Genomic DNA, 19222 nt, shown 5'->3' with positions numbered 1-19222 from the left:
TACTCCCTGTGATGGAAAAATGCCTTTTTGTAAGGGAAGATCTCAACTGGTTGGCAGAGAAATGCCACAGAAGATGCCAACCTATTCTCTTGAAACTAGGTGCATCCAGATGAAGCTGCTGAGATGGCTTTTTGTATTATCTCCACCAACTGTGCTTTAGTTAAAACTGGAATGAACAGAACTACTTCCCGTTACCCTTTACAGTGCAGGCAGGACGATATTAGACAAATATTCCCTAATCAATCCTGCATCTAGATATTTTAAATAGCCACTTTGAATTGTGTACAAGAATCATCTGGCAACCAGCACAATCCCTACAGAACTAATACAAAGTCCTACTGTCATCTGTCCGACTAATGAATCCAAAAGAAAGAAACACTCTCAGGAGTTTTGAATTCCCAAAAGTAAAACTTTATTGGATACATCATTTTGATACTGAAGAATCAAAACCAGTTCTGGTTTTCCTGAGCAACTAATTGCTTAGTTAAACAATACTTTCCCTTTCTCCCCACCCCTGAATGATCACATTGTCCAATTATGAGATGTCCTTTTGTTATGGGAATAGTCCATCTCTTTCTCAAGCATCTGCAGAGATTACCTTGATGGTTGCCAGGTACCTACGTTCCATGAACACATTCTCAGCATCCTATTTCCCTTTTCCCTTCTCCCAGTTCATTGGCAAATTGAAAAGCATTAGTTTTGAAAGAAACAAAGCGGTTCAATCTTGACACCTACCTTCAAATGCCCACCAACATTCCTGCTGCTGCATTTGGGACCAACAGCAGTTTCTAAGAATCTTCCAAGAGAAGTCTAAGTACAACTTGTAACAATACATTATCTAGATATAAAGAAGGCACATATTACTGTGGCCCAAGTTTGATCTTGTCAGCAATAGAAGCAATTGGCTTCTTCTACCAACATATGGTTGGAAAGACTAGACCCATATTCAAGATGTAAACTGGATTACCCCATTCCATAATCCCATTCCAAACTCCACCTGCTTCCTGATATGCACTTCAAGTAAGTTTTAAAGAGCTTCATCTACCCAACTCTGACTTATTGCATCAAAGCTTTTTAAGGTCAAAAGTATTCAGCTCACTTTCAGTGGGCAGATTTTAGGCTGGTCCAATCTTTCATAAGGGCCAACATAAGCACTGAACTCATGGATGTGAAAAGAATCAGGCCTGCCCTCCTTCTTCCCTGCTGATGGGCTCAATTTCTACTGGATGAGAAAGGAAAAAAAATGGCATGACAACAAGTTCCAAAATTAGGCAGAAAATTCAAAATAATACTAAAATGCATACCTATATACTTTGAAAAAGCTGCATATTTTGAAAAACAGGCTGAACCAAATTATACCATTTATACTCCCTCATTTGGAATTCAATCATAATTGAACTGGGGCAAAACCAATGTAATGTTTTAACTGAAAACCTTTTTTTTTTTTTTGCTACTCTAGACCTTCTTATCTCAAAAGACCTTCCTGAAAGACCAGAAATGAATTGTTACAAGTACATGCATAATTTACCAGGATGAAGGATTCAGCATTCTTGAAGGTCTTATCAGCACATTTTTATACTGCTTTCCCCCTCCTCCCCCCACTGAATTTCAAAGGGATAATTTGTAGTTTTTCCACCTCAGACAGGAGACAGTAGTTTAATCACAAATAAAAAGGACATGTTTTATAGCTCATGCATTTTACTTTTGAGCATAAATCTTCTGTAAGGCTGGCTTACATTATAAAATGGTGAATGTATGATGCAGATCTGCTGATGGCATCAGAGTTGTGCTGTTCACACGAGAAGGTATTAATCTAATTTCATTACTATACTAAGATTTATCAATCTCATTGTTATTATTTCAAATCCATATATCCACCATTTTCATAGTAACAAATAATATAGTTATAGCCATGGTGTATTTTATCTCTGGGAATGGAGGATCTTGAAACCAAATATTTTAGAATGATGAAGTAATGATTTCCTTCTGAAACACAGACTCTTCTTGGTATCTAGAAAAAGTTTACACATTCCTTCAGACCCTCAGTCACATAATCATGTTCTAAAAAATGAGCCACTTTAATTGAAAAAAATAATTATGCAGTCAGTCAATGAGAAAGCCTGTTGGTATATGTTGTATTTGGAAATATCTTATTCTGGCACCTATTCTATTACAGTCTATATCAGTTTAAAACATGGCTACTTCACTGCATTGGTCAATGATATCAAAAGTCACTGAAAGACCTAGGAGTATTAAGATGGGCACAGAAGGTCCACCACCACCAAATCCTGACTTTGTCATGGGTCATTGACCAGTAGACTGAACTTCATCTTCACCCTGACTGAAATGGGTCTATATCATTTGCTTTTCTCCAAGTTCTTTTGAAGTTCACCACCCTATCCCTGGCAGTGCCATTTTGTGCATCTTCAGCTTGTGTTATCTCAAATTTCTATACTACTGGTCATACAGATAACTGCAGTCCAAACTGCCATAAGTCACGGATTGCTCATTTATTTCTACTTGGTATAAACAAGGAAGATTTTGTCTATTTGGTAAACCGTATAGTTATAAAATATATATTATTTATTTTTCCTATGGTAGGCAAGCTGACCTTGTTCCTGCTATTTATTTAGATTTGTAATCCATCCTTAAGAATGAAATGCACACTGTCTAGCTCAAGGCAGTGTACATTTCATTCTCTCCACCTGTCATGCCCTCACAATGTCCTTAACTAAGGGCTTTAAATCAGTTTAAGTAGGATTACTGGGGAAAAAATAAAAGAGAAATGCTTTTATAGTATAAGCAAAACGAGGCATTTCTAATTTCCATGAAAAACATGTATTAAAAGAACAAGAGGTTTCATCATGAGCTGGAATTGCAAAATTGAGACGTCGATTATTGCTTGGAGAGGCTGGAGCTTTTACAGGAAAAGCTCTGTGTGTGAATGTGTTTTCCAGTCTATTTCTACTGGTAGATGTGCAGCTCCAAAGGAAAGCCATTTTTAATTAAATTTTACTGAGTATGTAGATCTGTGCATCCGTGATGACGTCTGGGTAGGTGGCGGAGCCTCCTGCCGTTGCCGCTACTGTTTCGTCTGAACTGGGACGAACCAGCAGAATACCACCTCTGGTGTCACAACTCTTTCATTTTCTAATACAACAGCAAGACCAAAAAAGAAGTGTTCCTAAGCATCCTGATTGCAACAAGATTACCCATTAAAGAGAAATATTGAATCTAGCTAGAAAATACACATCAATGCAAACTGTAAGTGGTAGTTCCGTCATTCACAAGACTAACAAGAAATGCAAATTTCTTACAAGCCAAATCTCAAACTGCCAATCAGCAGCCAATCAGCCGTTTGAGTCAGAAAAAGCCTTACTGGGGATGCTCTATCCTGGAGGGACCCAAAGTGTTATAGATACCAAGTGAAAGACTTTTTACTTTCCCGACCCCTTAAAAAGCCATTTCTATATTTTATTGCTACATCATGTTTGCAATATGTTTGCTGTATTTTTTTGCTATTGTTATTGCTGTTTCTGGTCTGGTGCATCTTTTCCATTGTATGATGATTTTATATTGTTTTACTTTCCAATAGTTTTCTTCCACTGACTGAATTCTGCTGCAGAAATCCTGCTTTTCAGTATATTGTTCATGGGTATAAAAATACAACTAACTAACAAAATAAAGAAACAATCTATTCTCTACCAAATAATTAATGAAAAAATGTAAGGCTGACACTTATACATGTGTGTGTGCATGGGCACACACACAAAACATCACCGTTTAGTTAAAAAAAATGAACGCAAACTATGGATGACAATATTGGAAAGAGAGATGGTCATCTGGAGCTGCTGTTTCTTCTTCTTTTTGAATCCTTATTTAAAAGCAAACATGTTTTAAAAGATCAAAGAGAAAAAGGGCAGTGGGGCAGAAGTGAGAAAAGTAGAAAGGCAAGAAACTCTTGCTCAGAAAGAAGTCTGGCTGCAATGCGATTAAAAAGAAGGACATGACAACAAAGCAAAGAGCAGAATATTTTTTTCCCTCTGCAATCTCATTACATTAGTCATGGTTATTTGGCCATTATTCTTGTTATGTGTGAGATAAAATTCTCTGAAGTACTGATATTTTGACCCATAGAAACTGACATAAAAAGAGATTTTCTCTAAAGAAATTTGGGGGAGGAATGCTAAAGAAACTCAGAAGGGATCACACAATGATGACTGAACAGACACACAGAGGACCATGGAAGAGAAAGGAATAAAAACCTTCTAACATAGGGGTGTCAAACTCGTGGCCCATGGGCTGGATGCATCACACATTGACATGACCACCCCTGGCTTAGTGAAGGGGGAAAAAGTAGCCATACGTCATGTGAAAATTGTACACCCCTGTTCTAACATAATATACCAACAGCTGCAAGTCAGGCAGTGGTCAAGATAGACCTACAATTCAATTCTAGGACAATATAGACCATAAATAATAACGCATCTGCAGATAATTTATTTTATTATTTTGTAAGCTGCCTTAAGTCACCTTAATAGTAAAATGGGTGGCATATATATAAACAATGTCATTATTGGTTAACAACAACAAAAAAGCAGTATCTTCACTGAGGGTAGCAAAATGTTAAAGTTTAAAAAAAGTTAGAAGGCAGCAACTAGAGAGATCATGTCATCTATCTTCCTGCTTGATGCAAGATCAGGATTTATTAAAGCATTCTACAGATCAGTGGTCGTATTCAGCAGGTTCTGACCAGTTCTGGAGAACTGGTAGCAGAAATTTTGAGTAGTTCGGAGAACCAGTAAATACCACCTCTGACTGGCCCCGCCTCCATCTATTCTCTGCCTCCTGAGTCCCAGCTGATCGGGAGGGAATGGGGATTTTGCAGTAACCTTCCACTGCCACACTCACCAAGCCACACCCACCATGACATGTCCACCAAGCCACACCCACAGAACCGCTAGTAAAAAAATTTGAATCCCACCACTGCTACAGATGGATGTCTAGCGTCATGAAATGCTGTATCCTCTGATCACCAGAACAGCAGTAGTGAAAAAGTATGAACCACCTGATGAGAGTCTGTAGCCACTGATTAACAGTTCTGATTAACAGTTCTTCCTAATTAGGCAATTACCCATACAACCTATCTAAACCTACTTCACTGTAGTTTCAACCCTTTGGAATGGCAGAACAGAAATTCATCTCCTCTTTTATGACAACACTTTTTAGATATCTGAAAATTGCTATCACAGTCTTCTTTCTGCACACCCAGTTCCTTTAAATGGAGTTGATTCCTCATCAGCTGATCATCTTGGTAGCTATCTTCTGAAACACAGTCCAATCAGTTACTATCCATTTCAGGTGGTAGTGCTCAAAACTGGCTAGATGACACTAATAAGTGCAATCTGATCAAGGCAAAATACAACAGGATAATTACTTCCCATTTTGTTCTTAAGTGTTGAATTTATATAAATTCTAAATAAATTTTAAATAAATTGTAATTTTCTAGGGCTTCATTACATGTGTCCGCCCCGTGCCAACTCAGTGAAGCGGTTGACGTGATGTGCCAATGCCTTGAAGCTGTTAGGGACTGGATGGGGGTTAACAAGCTTGTACTCAACCCAGATAAGACCAAGTGGCTGGTGTGCTTCCCTCCTACTAATTGGCCAAGTGTTCCATCTCTCAGGCTGGGGGGTCAAACAGTACGCCCCTCAGACAGGGTTCGCAATTTGGGAGTCCTCCTGGACCCACAGCTGACTTTTGAACACCACCTGTCGGCTGTGACCAGGGGGGCATTTGCACAGGTTTGCCTGGTGCACCAGTTGCGTCCCTACCTGAACCGGGAGTCTCTCACAACAGTCACTCGTGCCCTTGTGACCTCTAGACTGGACTACTGCAACGTGCTCTACATGGGGCAGCCCTTGAAGAGCATTCGGCGACTACAGCTTGTCCAGAATGCAGCCGCGCGAACGATCGTGGGTGCGCCTCCCTTCACCCACGTAACACCTATCCTCCGCGAGCTGCACTGGCTGCGTATTGGTCTCCGGATACGCTTCAAGGCACTAGTCGTCACTTATAAAGCCCTTCATGGTATTGGACCTGGGTACTTGAGAGACCGCCTGCTGCCAATTACCTCCACTAGACCGATTAGATCCCACAGATTAGGCCTCCTCCGAATTCCATCTGCCGCCCAATGTCGACTGGCGACTACTCGGAGGAGAGCCTTCTCTATGGCTGCCCCGACCCTCTGGAACGAACTCCCCGGGGAGATTCGAACCCTCACCACCCTCCAGGCCTTCTGCAAAACCCTTAAAACCTGGCTGTTCCGACAGGCCTGGGGCTAAAGAACTGTTGCCCCCGCCTCGAATTGGTATGACTGTTGTGTTTTAATTATGCATTGTTTTTTATGTCGTTCTTGTTTGTATCCCCCTTCCCTGGTTGAGTTGTGAGCCGCCCTGAGTCCCCTTCGGGGAAAAGGGCGGCATATAAATAAAATCAACATCAACATCAACATCAACATGTGTCATCCTGCCAGGTTTCCTAAGGCTTATGATATCATTTTTTCTTCTCCCTGAGTTAGAATTTCAAGATCTTCCTAGTTGTTTCTTACACTGTATGTACTGATATAGAAACATATGAGATTGTAATTGGTGCCCTATATTGACTTTACTTCATTCATTTCCTGTTAATCTTTTAGTCCTGCTTTATCGTGCATCTTTTCCCATTGTCTTTGGTAGCATTTTGCTCCTAGGCTTTTGTATCTTTCTCCTTTGTTCTGATTTTAACTGCTAAACATGTCCTTCCTAGTGTACGTAAGATGCTATCCATGTTTCCCTAAGAATCTTTGATGTTGAAAGTCCATGATCAAATTATCCAAACCTTCTCAGTGGCATCTTCTCTGTAGCTAGTTGTTTATTCCTGGAACCCTGTTAACAGAATAACAGAGTTGGAAGTTAACAGTAACAGTAACAGAGTTGGAAGGGACCTTGGAGATCTTCTAATCCAATCCCCTGCTCATGCAGGAGACCCTGAATCATTCCAAACAAGTGACTGTCCGTCTCTTCTTAAAAACCTCCAGTGATGGAGTACCAACTTATGAAGGTAAGCCAGTCCCCTGGTTAATTGTTCTCACTGTTCTTGTTCTTGTTATTTATTCTTTGTTCCTTGTTCTTATGCTATATATCTTGTCACCTAGGGTTAAAATCTGATATTGATTCCTCATTTCCATTTTCTATCCTTGTCCTGCTCACAAGCTTCTCAACTTTCTTTATTCTTTAACTTCTTTCTTAATAGATAAGATAATCTTTATTGTCATTTTTTCTATGAACACACTGGCACACATTAAAAAATGAAATTCTGATGCCTACTCTCTTCAGACAAGAAGGCAACATTATACCTAGCCACAAAGTTTCCTTTGCTGTCCATATTACTTGGACAGTTGCTGTGGATTTCTGTGGTCATTCAGCCAGGTGAGTGCTCAGCTAGGTTAGTAGCAAAGACTGCTGCAATTACACACAAAGGACCATCAGCCACAATGGGTTGTAGATAGGCTATCAACAACAGTCAGAAAACAGAGCAGTATAGGTAGTCCTCAACTTACGACCACAACTGAGCCCAAAATTTCCATGGCTAGGTAAGACATTTGTTAAGTGAGTTTTGCCCCATTCAAGAGCTTTCTTGCCACAGTTGTTGAGTGAATCGCTGCAGTTGTTAAATTAGAAACATGCTTGTTAAGTGAATCTGGCTTCCCCATTGACTTTGCTTGTCAAAAGGTTGCATAATGTGATCATATGACCCCGGGACACTGCAATTATCATAAATACATGCCGATTGCCAACCATCTGAATTTTGATCACTTGACCATGGAGATGCTGCAATGGTTATAGGTGTGAAAAATTGTTGTAGGTCATATTTTCATTGATGTTGTAACTTCAAATGGACACTAAATGAATGGTTGTAAGTCATGAACTACCTGTAGCAGTAATAGCAGCAACAAGTATTGGTTAGCTATCTCCATTTAATTAGTCCACTCTTTTCTTCCTCTTTTTTTCTTCTTCCTTTTCCCTCTCCTCAATAAAACTCCCATGTACAACTCCCATATTTGCTCTCCTTGTGTGCTTGCCTAAACCTGGAATGATTGGGTTCATCGATCTGAGTTCATCACATTGTAAGTACAACACAGAAAAGATATGTTGCTGAAGTAAAATCTCTCTCTTTTGCATACATAGAATTTTTACACGGCAAGCATTCAGAAATGGAGTTTGAAATGGTTTAGTCCATTTTATTATTTTAGAGTACCCATTGCACATTCTGCTTGACATGATGCCACAAATCAAATAAATCATCACAAAACATGGCTCTTGTTTTCTGTTCTATTAAGTTATCTATTACTTTCTTGCACCATCTTGTCAGGAAATGTGGGTTGAAGTTACTGTGTATTACAGAACATGATGGACATTTCTTTCCCATTAGAACTGGAACTCATAGTTCTCTCCACAACAAAGGGTTGTGATGGGAGAAGCAGGATATGATCGCACATTATAACATCAGCACAGAATCAAAGGCATGAAACTGAAATACACAACGTCAGTCCTTAATCTCATAACCACAGCTGCATTTGCCCACCACCCTCGCTTTGCCTACCTAATTCTCAATGTGGGCAAATGATGGTTGGAAAGACATATATAAAATACAGATTTATGCAGAGAAGTGGTTAGTATCAGCAACATCAATGCATCAAGAACAATGAGTTGTTTGATTATTCAAGCATGACTTCCATTCAAGTCCACCTGTTATCCCCACCTACTATCCATCTTATTTCCGGAAGCTCAAAGTATTCCAATAGGTAACCAAGTAGATGAAATCTTAGGATGTGATCATACAAGAATAATTGAAATATTAACCTCAAGTGATGCATATCTATATATATAATGCAAATGTTTAGGATACAACCTGGGAAACCATAACAATTTATCATGATCCATATGGCTTTAATGGCTGATTCCAGAAGACAATTCAACTCTGGAGTCACTCTTTCCTCACTGTTCTTTTAAACTGATTTATATGAGTGAGATTCCATGATCCTCAAAGAGGGTTATGGCAAGAAGTAGATTAATTGAGGATCGTTGGGTCTGAAAACTCTCTGTCTTTTTAACATTACCCCAAATACTATCATGGCCTAAGCATTTTCTCTCCCATTTCTATGAGGAACAGTGTTTTCTTTTTAAGCAATAAAAAGAATACTATATGTTCTTGTACTTGGATATAGAAAAGTGTTCTAAATCATAGTCTTCTTTTTAAAAGAATAAACATATGGTTGCTCTGTTCACTACACCATCATTATATAAGTGCTAAAAATAATATTGTCCAGAATCTCTAGGAACACAAATGCTACTATATACTCCCAAAAAAGGCTCTGACTTGTTTTTTATGTCACTGTCCAATGTATTAATGAAATCTAATTTGAATTTACCCAAATTACAGAATATGTATTTGTTTTATATACTGAAGCCTCCAGATTAAATTTAAAGGATGTCCAAATGCAGAAAGTAGCTTTCTTTCATTTGAAATATGGGATTATACTCGGTACAACAGAGAAATATTATTCCTGCAGCTAACTTCCTGCATCCCTTCTAATCAGTTCTCCTACCATTCCATATTTTAGTTATAATTGTTGTGGTTCTGTGGGTTTGAATATCAAATATGTTCTCAGAGCACAACTGCCTCTATGACCTTCTCACCCACAGGATAATGATTAAGATATAACAGAAATATGGAATGCCCCAAGGACAGGATGTCCCGGTTGATGCAAACATGTGCACGTCATAAAAGGGATAAAAACAAGCTGCTTGTCCACTTGTTAGTCATCTAAAAAGTAAATAACAACCTGAATTTCTTCCTTAGCATTCACATAGCATTCTGGGTAAAGTATTGAGATCTTCCAGTTTCAAGATGCCTTCCATGTATCAGATCTTACTCTTTGCAACCTGTGTCTTCCTCTACTTCATACCTGGAGGTAAGCTTTTTTTCCTCCCCCAAAAAAGTTAGGACAAAGAAATCCAAACAAAAATGTCATGTGCTGAACAATCCTAGCAATAGGATCAGCAGAACTAATTACGCATTAAGATGACGGACTTCACTTCTTGGATATTGTTCTGCTTCAGACTGAATGCATTTGAGCTAATTCAAATTGCAATTGGTTTAGTGGTAAATAGCAATGCAATCCAATGCAAAGGGACAGAGAGCCATCTGTGCAGGTGTATGCATGCTCTGGACAGATACAGAAGAGCAAATTCTTATCTGAGAGCCAAATGGCTTCAAGTTTGGTCCCAGTTAAACAGAGCACAGGTTCAGAATAGCAAACATGGTCTGAATACAGTCCAAGAGTCATACATCAAACAAGTTAGTCAGCCACTCTGGATCAAAGAGCCAAGATCATGGAGCACTGCAGGAAGCAAGGACTCAGAAATGCAAATGCAGAAGCCAGACTGGCTGCTGGCCACTGCTTTGAAATTGGCCAGATGCAGGTGTGGCTGAGTTATAAGCTTTGGCACTTTGGTATCTTGAGCAGACCATATATGTCTCTGAAGCTGATGATTCATCTTGAAGCTAGGAGCTCTGCCAGGATCTATCCTTCATCACTTGATTCCTCTTGCAGCTGCTTCAGTTAAAACCTCTGAAAACCTCTGAACTCTGCTTACTCCTGAGGTTGGCAACTTAATAGATCAGACCTCTCAGACTTACCTTTGAGTCTGATGAGTCCATGTTCATTCCTGATATCTTCAAGCGCAGGGTGGACATTTGCCTGGATGCTTTAACCTGGATTTCTGCCTTGAACATCGGTTGGTGTTCAATGATCTAAGTGGAGCTATTCAGTTGTATGATTTTATGAATGTTTTTTGACAGTAGCTTGAGCTATTCAAAGATAATCTTCCTTCAAAAAAAACAAAAAACAAAGGAGTTCAGATTAGTTAAATATTTAAGCATGGAAAAAACACACACATGAGAAACATGTGTTGCACTTCCAACCAATACATCAACCAAGTGTACAGTGACACATCTTTGCCACTGCAGCCTATGGAAGTATATTCATTTCACCAATATTCCTTGTTAAATTCTATATACATTTGTTGTACTTTATATAGCATATTGCATATATGATATACTTTTATTGTAATTTCTTTGATTGTTGCGAGCTGCCAGAATAGTTGAGGTGGGTAGAATACAAATTTTATGGTCCGTTGCATAATCAGTCAGATGTTTAGTATGGATTTGATATATTTCCCAACCTATTGAGCCTTTCCCAAGGACCTGGGATAATTATTAATAATACTCCAGGCATGTTTTATACGTTCAATCTATTTTATGTCAGAAGACTGAACTGTTAAGTTGTTAATTTCTTATAAACCTCTTAATGTAACTAGTAATAGAAAAAGTGCCTACAAAATTTGTCCAGATATATCTTTCCCAGTTTAGATAACTTTGTCCAGGGCAAATATTTAATCCAATACAATACAATAGCAGAGTTGGAAGGGACCTTGGAGGTCTTCTAGTCCAACCCCCTGCCTAGGCAGGAAACTCTATACCGATTCAGACAAATGGCTATCCAACATCTTCTTAAAGACTTCCAGTGTTGGGGCATTTACAACTTCTGGAGGCAAGTTGTTCCACTGATTAATTGTTCTAACTGTCAGGAAATTTCTCCTCAGTTCTCATTTGAAGAGTTCAGTCTTGAATTATTTTCAGTTTCATATACAGTTAATGTGAAATGGTGGTTTCTTTATGCTTCTAACTGTAACAAATCATAACCTTATTTGCCTTTAAACAGAAATTATCTAGTATTAATTAGAATCATATTAAGAAATAGATTAGCAGGGTACCCTTGCCATAAATATCTTTCACCTGCTTAACTAAGTCATCTATGCTCTTTGAATAATACCTAGAATTAAAAATTGGTTCTAATTACAATCCTTTGAAAACAAGTTTCAAATACCTTTATTTAAACAGGACTTGGAGCTCAAGCGACCACTGCAGCCAACCCACAGAATACATGTAAGTTTCTTTCTATTTAATGCTAAGTGAACTATATGACTACAAGCAGCTACAATTTGGTCCTACAGTAATGTATAGCTTCTGCTGGTTTGAGGGCCACCCACCATTTTATCTAATGTGTGAAGGGTTGCTTTCCAAAAATGGGAGATCTCCTTTGGGAGAGGCTTTCAGATGATCTAAAGTGTTTCTCAACCTTATCAAGTTGAAGATGTCTGAACTTCAACTCCCAGAATTCCCCAGCCAGCAAATGCTGGCTGGGGAATTCTGGGAGTTGAAGTCCAGACATCTTCAACTTGACAAGGTTGAGAAACACTGAACAGAAAGCAGATGATTGTTGATGCTTCTTAAAAATCATATTACAGGTAGCCTTTCACTTACAACAGTTCATTTACTGACCATTTGAAGTTACAGCAGCACTGAAAAAAAGTGACATAACTATTTTTCCACATTTATGACCATTGCAGCATCCCCATGGTCATGTGATCAAAATTCAGACACTTTGGCAACTAACTCATATTTATGACAGCTTAGTGTCCCGGAGTCATGTGATCATCTTTTGTGATCTTCTGACAAACAAAGTCGATGGGGAAGCCAGATTAACTCAACAACCATTTTACTAACTTAACAACTGCAGGGATTCGCTTAACAACTGTGACATAAAAGGTTATAAAATGGGGCAAAATTCACTTAACAAATGTCTCTCTTATCAACAGATATTATGGATCCATTTGTGATTTCAAATCCAGGACTTTCTGTAATGTTCCCCAGGCTATAAAGGGCTTTTTGGGAAGTCCTTTGCAGCTCACACAAGAGAATTTGGTGGATCTCAATTTTTGCCTACTGAGCTGGATGAGGGGCTAATCCGGTATAATTTCCTCTGATTTAGGCAGGGGGACATTCGAGATATTGATTTGAATAGCAGAACCAGCTTATGATGGGGGATTAGGGAAGGGATCAGCATTTTCCGTTGGAGTTCCATTTTGCTACTTTTCTGCTAGATTTGTAATCTCATGCCAGAATAAAGCTGCAGACGATGCTTCTTCTTCACTGATTTGTACACTTTATCCTGCATGTTTTAGGTTTTGTCTTTGCTCTGAAGAGATGATGATTTAGAACAGTGGTTCTCACATTCAACATTTCTAAGATGTGTGGACTTCAACCCCCAGAATTCCCAATCAGCAAGCTGACTGAGGAATTTTGAGAGTTGAAGTTGACATATCTTCAAGCTGCCAAGGGTGAGATGTATTAATCTATCTTTACATTCTGATCTCCATACCGCAATGGGTGTATCTTTGTTCTTATCATTACTGAGATCAGGGACAACAGTAATTATCCTAGAACAGACCTTGTCAGTGGCATCTCCCAGCAATATGCTGATTGGGAATTCTGGGAGTTGAAATCCACACATCTTAAAGTTGCTGATACTGAAAATCCCTGATATAGAAGAACATTAGCTCGATTTCCAAGGTCAAAGTATTTCCTAGTAATATTGGTAAGTCACTTTGAAGTCAAAGATGTATTGTGACTCTAATGAATAAAAGTAATAATAACAATTACCATTCAGTTTATGGACCTTTTCAAAGGGTCCATAAGCTGAATGGAAGCTCAATGGAAAGATCCATCCATTCCAGCTAAGTGTGTTGTGCAAAGGCCATAGAAAACTGGAACCCAAATAATTAATGCTTTCTTCAATATTAATTTCCAAACAGTCAATATTCAATGCCGAATGTGTACGATGCTGCGCCCAGGAGACCTCTGCTTCCCTTACATTTCCTGCCCAATTAGTGCAAAACAAACCTGCCATGCCATCGCCATCTATTTCAGTAAGAAATCTAAGTTTATTTCTTTAGCTTTATTTATAAGATGGAATAACACATTCGTATGATTCAGACTTGTTCATTATTGATTAGCATGGCTACCTTCCACAATGCATTTAGTTTACCTTCCAGCATTGTCTATATAGACTTTTCTGTTTCCCATTTTGATACGGTATAATTTTGGCCTTATCTAACAGATGCTTCCTTCATTGCACTTTCTGATCTATTGACTTTTCAATTCACATGTGTGGATATGTATATGCATATGGACATGGCTTTATGTATTCCTTTCACACTATAGTTTGGAAGGAGCAACATTATTCAAAGTAAAGAAACAAAACCCAAAAGCCTTAGGAACCCGACAAAATCAATGATATAAGCAAACAAAAGAAAACAAAATAAAAATCAAACAAGGCAATACACTTAAAATGAGTTTGCTACAACAGACGGTGTCGGCTAGCGAACCCCCAGGGGGAGAGCCTTCTCTGTGGGAGCGCCTTCCCTCTGGAATGAGCTGCCCCCAGAGCTTCGTATAATCCTCGACCTCTGGTCCTTCCGACGCACCCTAAAAAGTTGGATTTTTAAGCAAGTCAGCCTGGCCTGAACAAAACAAAATAAATTATTGGTCATTGTTAATTTTAATTTGAATTTTTTTTTAAATGTTATTGTCAATTCTTATTGGGTTTGTTTGGGTTATTCCATTTAATTTTTTTTAACTTTTGTATTATGCATTTCTTTTAATGTTGTACGCCACCCTGAGTCCTTGGAGAAGGGCGGCATATAAATCTAATAAACCTAAACCTAAACATCAATCAGTAAAATTGAACTTTTTCTATCCTTGCAAACCACTCTTGCCTCCAACATTTCCTTCACCATGTCACACATTGCCTTTTGTTCATTATCTTTTTCAGGAGTTCATAAACTCCATCTTATCAAGATTTTCTCAGTCTTCCTCTTCCTCTCAATCCACATTTGTTTTCTGATTCTATCCTCATTTATTCTCTCTGAATGATCAACCACTTCAATGCATTGTTTTTTTACTGATCATTTTTGTATTCAATCTACATTAATTTCTTATTTGTTCCATTTTAACCCTATTTCTTTGTATTTTATGACACACACTCATCTATTACCTGATTCCCATTGCACATATGTTGTTCCTGAAATATCCAACACTCGCTTTCATATAACAAAGTAGACAGAAGCATACAGTGGTTAGTAAACCATTTCACTAAGGAGCACTTTTTTTACTTGCTCATCATTTATACATACCTTGCAATCACTTACTTCATTTTCCTGTCAAACACCATTACCTTGATATTTGATGAATCAATTTTCATGCCCGTATCACTTTTGCATCATGCAATTTACCCAATTATTTGATTCAAACTGTTTGGATTCTCAAACCAAAATATGGCATCACTATATACAAAGTACACACATATTCATATAGCCAAGTAAAATACAGCTTAAACCTCAACAATCATTATTTATGCTTCTATTTATAAATACTTTAAACAATCATGATCACAGTGTTAACTACCAAGATATATAGTATTGTATTGACTTCTAAGAGTTGGCTGATTGTAACAGGATACAAATGTAATCAACTAACCATCCAACCAACCAATCACCTGGACCTCCCATATCAATGCTTCAATTTCTGTTAATGTTGTCCTTGAGGGAGATGGTTGTCCAGAAACTGGATAGATGATGATAGGTAGATAGGTAGACAGATATATCTATCTATCTATCTATCTATCTATCTATCTATCTATCTATCTATCTATCTATCTATCTATCTATCTATCTATCTATCTATCTATCTATCTATCTATCTATAGATTCATTCTTATGCATGGCTTACTTCATTATGCACTACCCTTGTTAAATTCAGCAACCTCACCTCTATTCCATATTTGTACAAATAATTAAACTCTTCACTTTATTATACTTTATAGTATATTTTATATCAATCAATAGATGGTACAATACATTTTCCTTCTCACTTTCTTGCTTTTCTTTAAGAATTCCCCGTGCTTGTGTAAAGTTGTACTATACTTCCCAAAGATTGCTGATTGTCACCTCTCATAACCTTTGATCAGAATTCTATCAAAACCGTCTGACATTTAACATACTAATGATCCTGTATTGTCATTAACCACTTTTGCAGTTTTCCTCATGTACAGAGGAACAGTAACAACTTCTTTTAATTGTTAGGCACAGATCCAGTCTTCCTATATATATTAAACCAGTCATACAACCAGTCCATAAGCAACATTTCAATATTATTATACTGTAGATTGATAACTCAATTTTCATTATTTTTGGACCCTAACATTTATATCATGTACTTCAATCACACTGCAGCAGCATGTCACTGTTATTCTTACACAAATTTGTAACATTTTTTCATACGTTCCCTCATTTCAGTTTCAAGCCAACAATTTTATCATTTTTTAATTTTTAATACCATTCATCTACCATAGTGGGGTTTTTTTGCCTTCTTTACCTATTTCCAGATTTTTTTATTTCCATCAAAATCTCTCTGCATTTTATTTATTTAAATCTATTTTATGTCTTTCATTACAACAATATATTTCTTTTCACATACATTATACAGCATTCTTCTCTTACCCTTATTTTTTGTATCAATCAACCATTGAACATTTTTGCCTTTTCAATGACAATTTTTCACTTCATAATTCCATGAAGCATCCTTTTTCATATTGCCCATTCAATTTCTTAGCAATAATTTAAGGCTACATTATATAATCCTTGTAATTCCTTCCAACTTCACAATTTTATATATATGTATCTGTATTTTTCGGAGTATAAGATGCACCAAGGTTTTGAAGAGGCAAATAAAAAAAAGTTTTTGCACTTTTAAATCTCCAAAAATGGCCTGTTTTTCACAAAAATGGGCCCATTTGTTTTTTTTTTAAAAAAGGGGCATGAATAGCCCTTAGGAGGCTTGTAGAGTATTCCTGGAGGGTGGGGTGGGGAAAAATTATCAAAAAATGCTCCTTTTTTTGCAAAAATGGGCCTGGTTTTTGTCAAAAAAAAAAAAGGACACAGATAGCCTTTAGGAGGTTTATAGAGTGCTCCTGGGGGCTGGGGGAAGGCAAACTGAGCAAAAAGTGGCCCATTTTTGCTCATTTCTGCCCTCTCCAACCCCAGGAGCTCTCTGAAAGCTCCTAAAAGCTATGCACGGCCATTTTGGTGAAGGGGGAGGGGTTTTGGGATGCAAAAAATGCTGTATTCCATGTATAAGACTCACCCAGATTTTCAGCCTCTTTTTTGAGGGAAAAAGATGCATCTTATACTCCAAAAAATATGGTAACTACTTTACCGCTGTCTTCTTCCAGGTTTATTTGTACTTCCAATTTTCATTGACAATCCAAGGATTTCTTGTTGATATGTCATTCAACACATAAAGTCACATTATGGGTGAGATGAGTGGCATATAAATTTAATAAATAAAATAAATCCAGCCCTGCTTAGCATTTTGAACTCAATGAAGAGCAATCGGATGGTGTCACTTGTCAGGAAATCCTTATTAATTAAAATTACTCTTTTAATATTTCCACATAGAAGAAATTTGCTTTCTCTTTTGCTCTCTTTGCCTTATTACTAGAATTGTCTTTCTTCCCTCCCCACACCTTCATTTTAGATGGAGAGCTTCAACAAAAAATCCTGTCCTGCAAGCTCAAGTCAGTGGCAAAATGTGGCACTTTTGATGAACTCCCAGAGAAAGGCATTCGGTATGAATATCAGTGCTGTGACAATAAAGACTTCTGCAATGAAAGTTTATAGACAGCTGAAATGTCTGAAGATCCTCCCTCCAGCAACAGATGTGCATGCACTTCCTCTCAGTTTTTTTTCCTGTTTTTCTTTCTTCTTCTCCCATTTTCCTATTTCATGTTATAGTTCAGGTTGTGGTTAGACACGTTCACAAGCAGGACAGGTCTATGGAGAGTCTCAATCATCCAGGTCATGGTTATCCCAAAGATGCTGTTCAAAAAGGAACAAGACATTCTTGATTTTGATTTCTTGAAAACATTACGCTTCTCCTCCGAGAAGCATAGGAAGGGGGAGAAAAAAACAAAGAAAGCCCATTTGCCTTTTGAACAGTACCTTTGAGACGCAAACAAGAACAGTTACTCACAATCTTGAGAGTGCCTATCTTTCTTAAATAATAACATGATAAAAAGTGCAATGTACTTGTAGTTTTGATTGTAGAAGAAACTCATTCACGTGGCCCAAGCTAATTAGTACCCAAGGATGCATAGGGGAACTTCCATTAACATGTATCTCTCCGGGTATAAGAGTTCCATTTTAGCATAAATGTTCACCATCAAAGCAGGATCTTTAAAGCTTGGGAGCACAATAGAAAGAGAAAGACATCCAGTAGAGTTTCCAGAAGGGAGCATTTTGAAGAGGCTGTATTTCAGCAGTTCTGAAAAGAAGACAATTTAAGTTTTATTGGGACTTGCACATTGAAACATAAAAGACTTAAAAGGGTCATTGGGGATAGCTAAACCCAGCAGGAGTTTTTAGGCATGGATTATGGTTTGTGCTGAAACCTCCTCCTTCTAAAATTAGAGCTTGGTATCCTAAGAGCCAAGGATGATGGATACATGAGAGAGAAACTGTTGTTGGAAGCTTTTTCTCCAGAGAAATCTGTCCGAGTGCTACATGTTTTCATCACCATCTGAATAATCCTTTAATCTATCAGATTTATAGACTGTTGCAAATAAGACCTGATTTATTGTAATGATTTGTTTTCCTCGATTGGGAATATATCGAGCTGCTTATGGTAGTTTTTCTTCTTTTGTTCTTTCTTTTGTAAGCCACCCTGGGCGCTTTGCAAAATCAAAAGGAGGATTAGAAATCAATAAAAATAAAAACAGTTCAGTAAATAAAATTTATAGTGCAATATGGTTTATCATATAAGATTATTCCAAATCTTTCCATTTCCTAACTCAACTTTCTACACATTTTTAAATAACTAAGCCTAGTATAATTAGATGCATTCCTTAAAGATGAAGATAATTACAGTAGTACTAAATGCAAGTTTGAACCATAGCTTTATGCACACATCTTCTCCTGTTTTTCTAGAGCCAAGAATATTTAAAATGACATCCTGCCAAAAATATAATATTTTGTTATGAGCACCGTTAAGTGTCATGTGAAAGGGAGATAGAAAATTCTTTAAAAGTCAAGTTGGGTTAACTATCCTCCAACTTTTTAAAAATTTACCCCCTAATTAAATGGCAACGAGAAGGAAAAAATATCTGCTTTACATAAAGTGATTGAGCCTTTTATCTTTCCTGTTTTATTTTTAACACCCC

The 19222-nt window shown here is 37.6% G+C and overlaps 1 protein-coding gene across 1 annotated transcript; it reads left to right on the top strand.

Moving 5' to 3' along the window:
- The first annotated feature begins 9853 nt into the window (after nucleotides 1–9853).
- Nucleotides 9854–18795, top strand: LOC148044957 (uncharacterized). Its single transcript, XM_087717715.1, has 4 exons — nucleotides 9854–10015; nucleotides 12007–12051; nucleotides 13761–13874; nucleotides 17542–18795. Exons 1-4 carry the CDS (start codon nucleotides 9952–9954, stop codon nucleotides 17682–17684), a joined length of 366 nt encoding a protein of 121 aa, XP_087573841.1. The 5' UTR covers nucleotides 9854–9951; the 3' UTR covers nucleotides 17685–18795.
- The last annotated feature ends 427 nt before the right edge of the window (nucleotides 18796–19222 follow it).

The sequence above is a fragment of the Thamnophis sirtalis genome, unplaced genomic scaffold (genome assembly GCF_051295495.1).
Source record: "Thamnophis sirtalis isolate CommonGarterSnake01/CBP01778 unplaced genomic scaffold, rThaSir2_p1.2 scaffold_6, whole genome shotgun sequence".
Lineage (NCBI taxonomy): Eukaryota > Metazoa > Chordata > Lepidosauria > Squamata > Natricidae > Thamnophis > Thamnophis sirtalis.
The sequence above is the reverse complement of the archived record's forward strand: the minus strand, read 5'-3'. Positions and strand labels throughout refer to the sequence as shown.

Excerpts from the sequence above, each read along its gene's own strand:
- LOC148044957 (XM_087717715.1), top strand. The coding sequence starts at position 9,952 with ATGCCTTCCATGTATCAGATCTTACTCTTTGCAACCTGTGTCTTCCTC. Across the intron at positions 10,016-12,006 it reads CCTCTACTTCATACCTGGAG|GACTTGGAGCTCAAGCGACC; the intron begins GTAAGCTTTTTT and ends TTATTTAAACAG. Across the intron at positions 12,052-13,760 it reads AGCCAACCCACAGAATACAT|TCAATATTCAATGCCGAATG; the intron begins GTAAGTTTCTTT and ends ATTTCCAAACAG.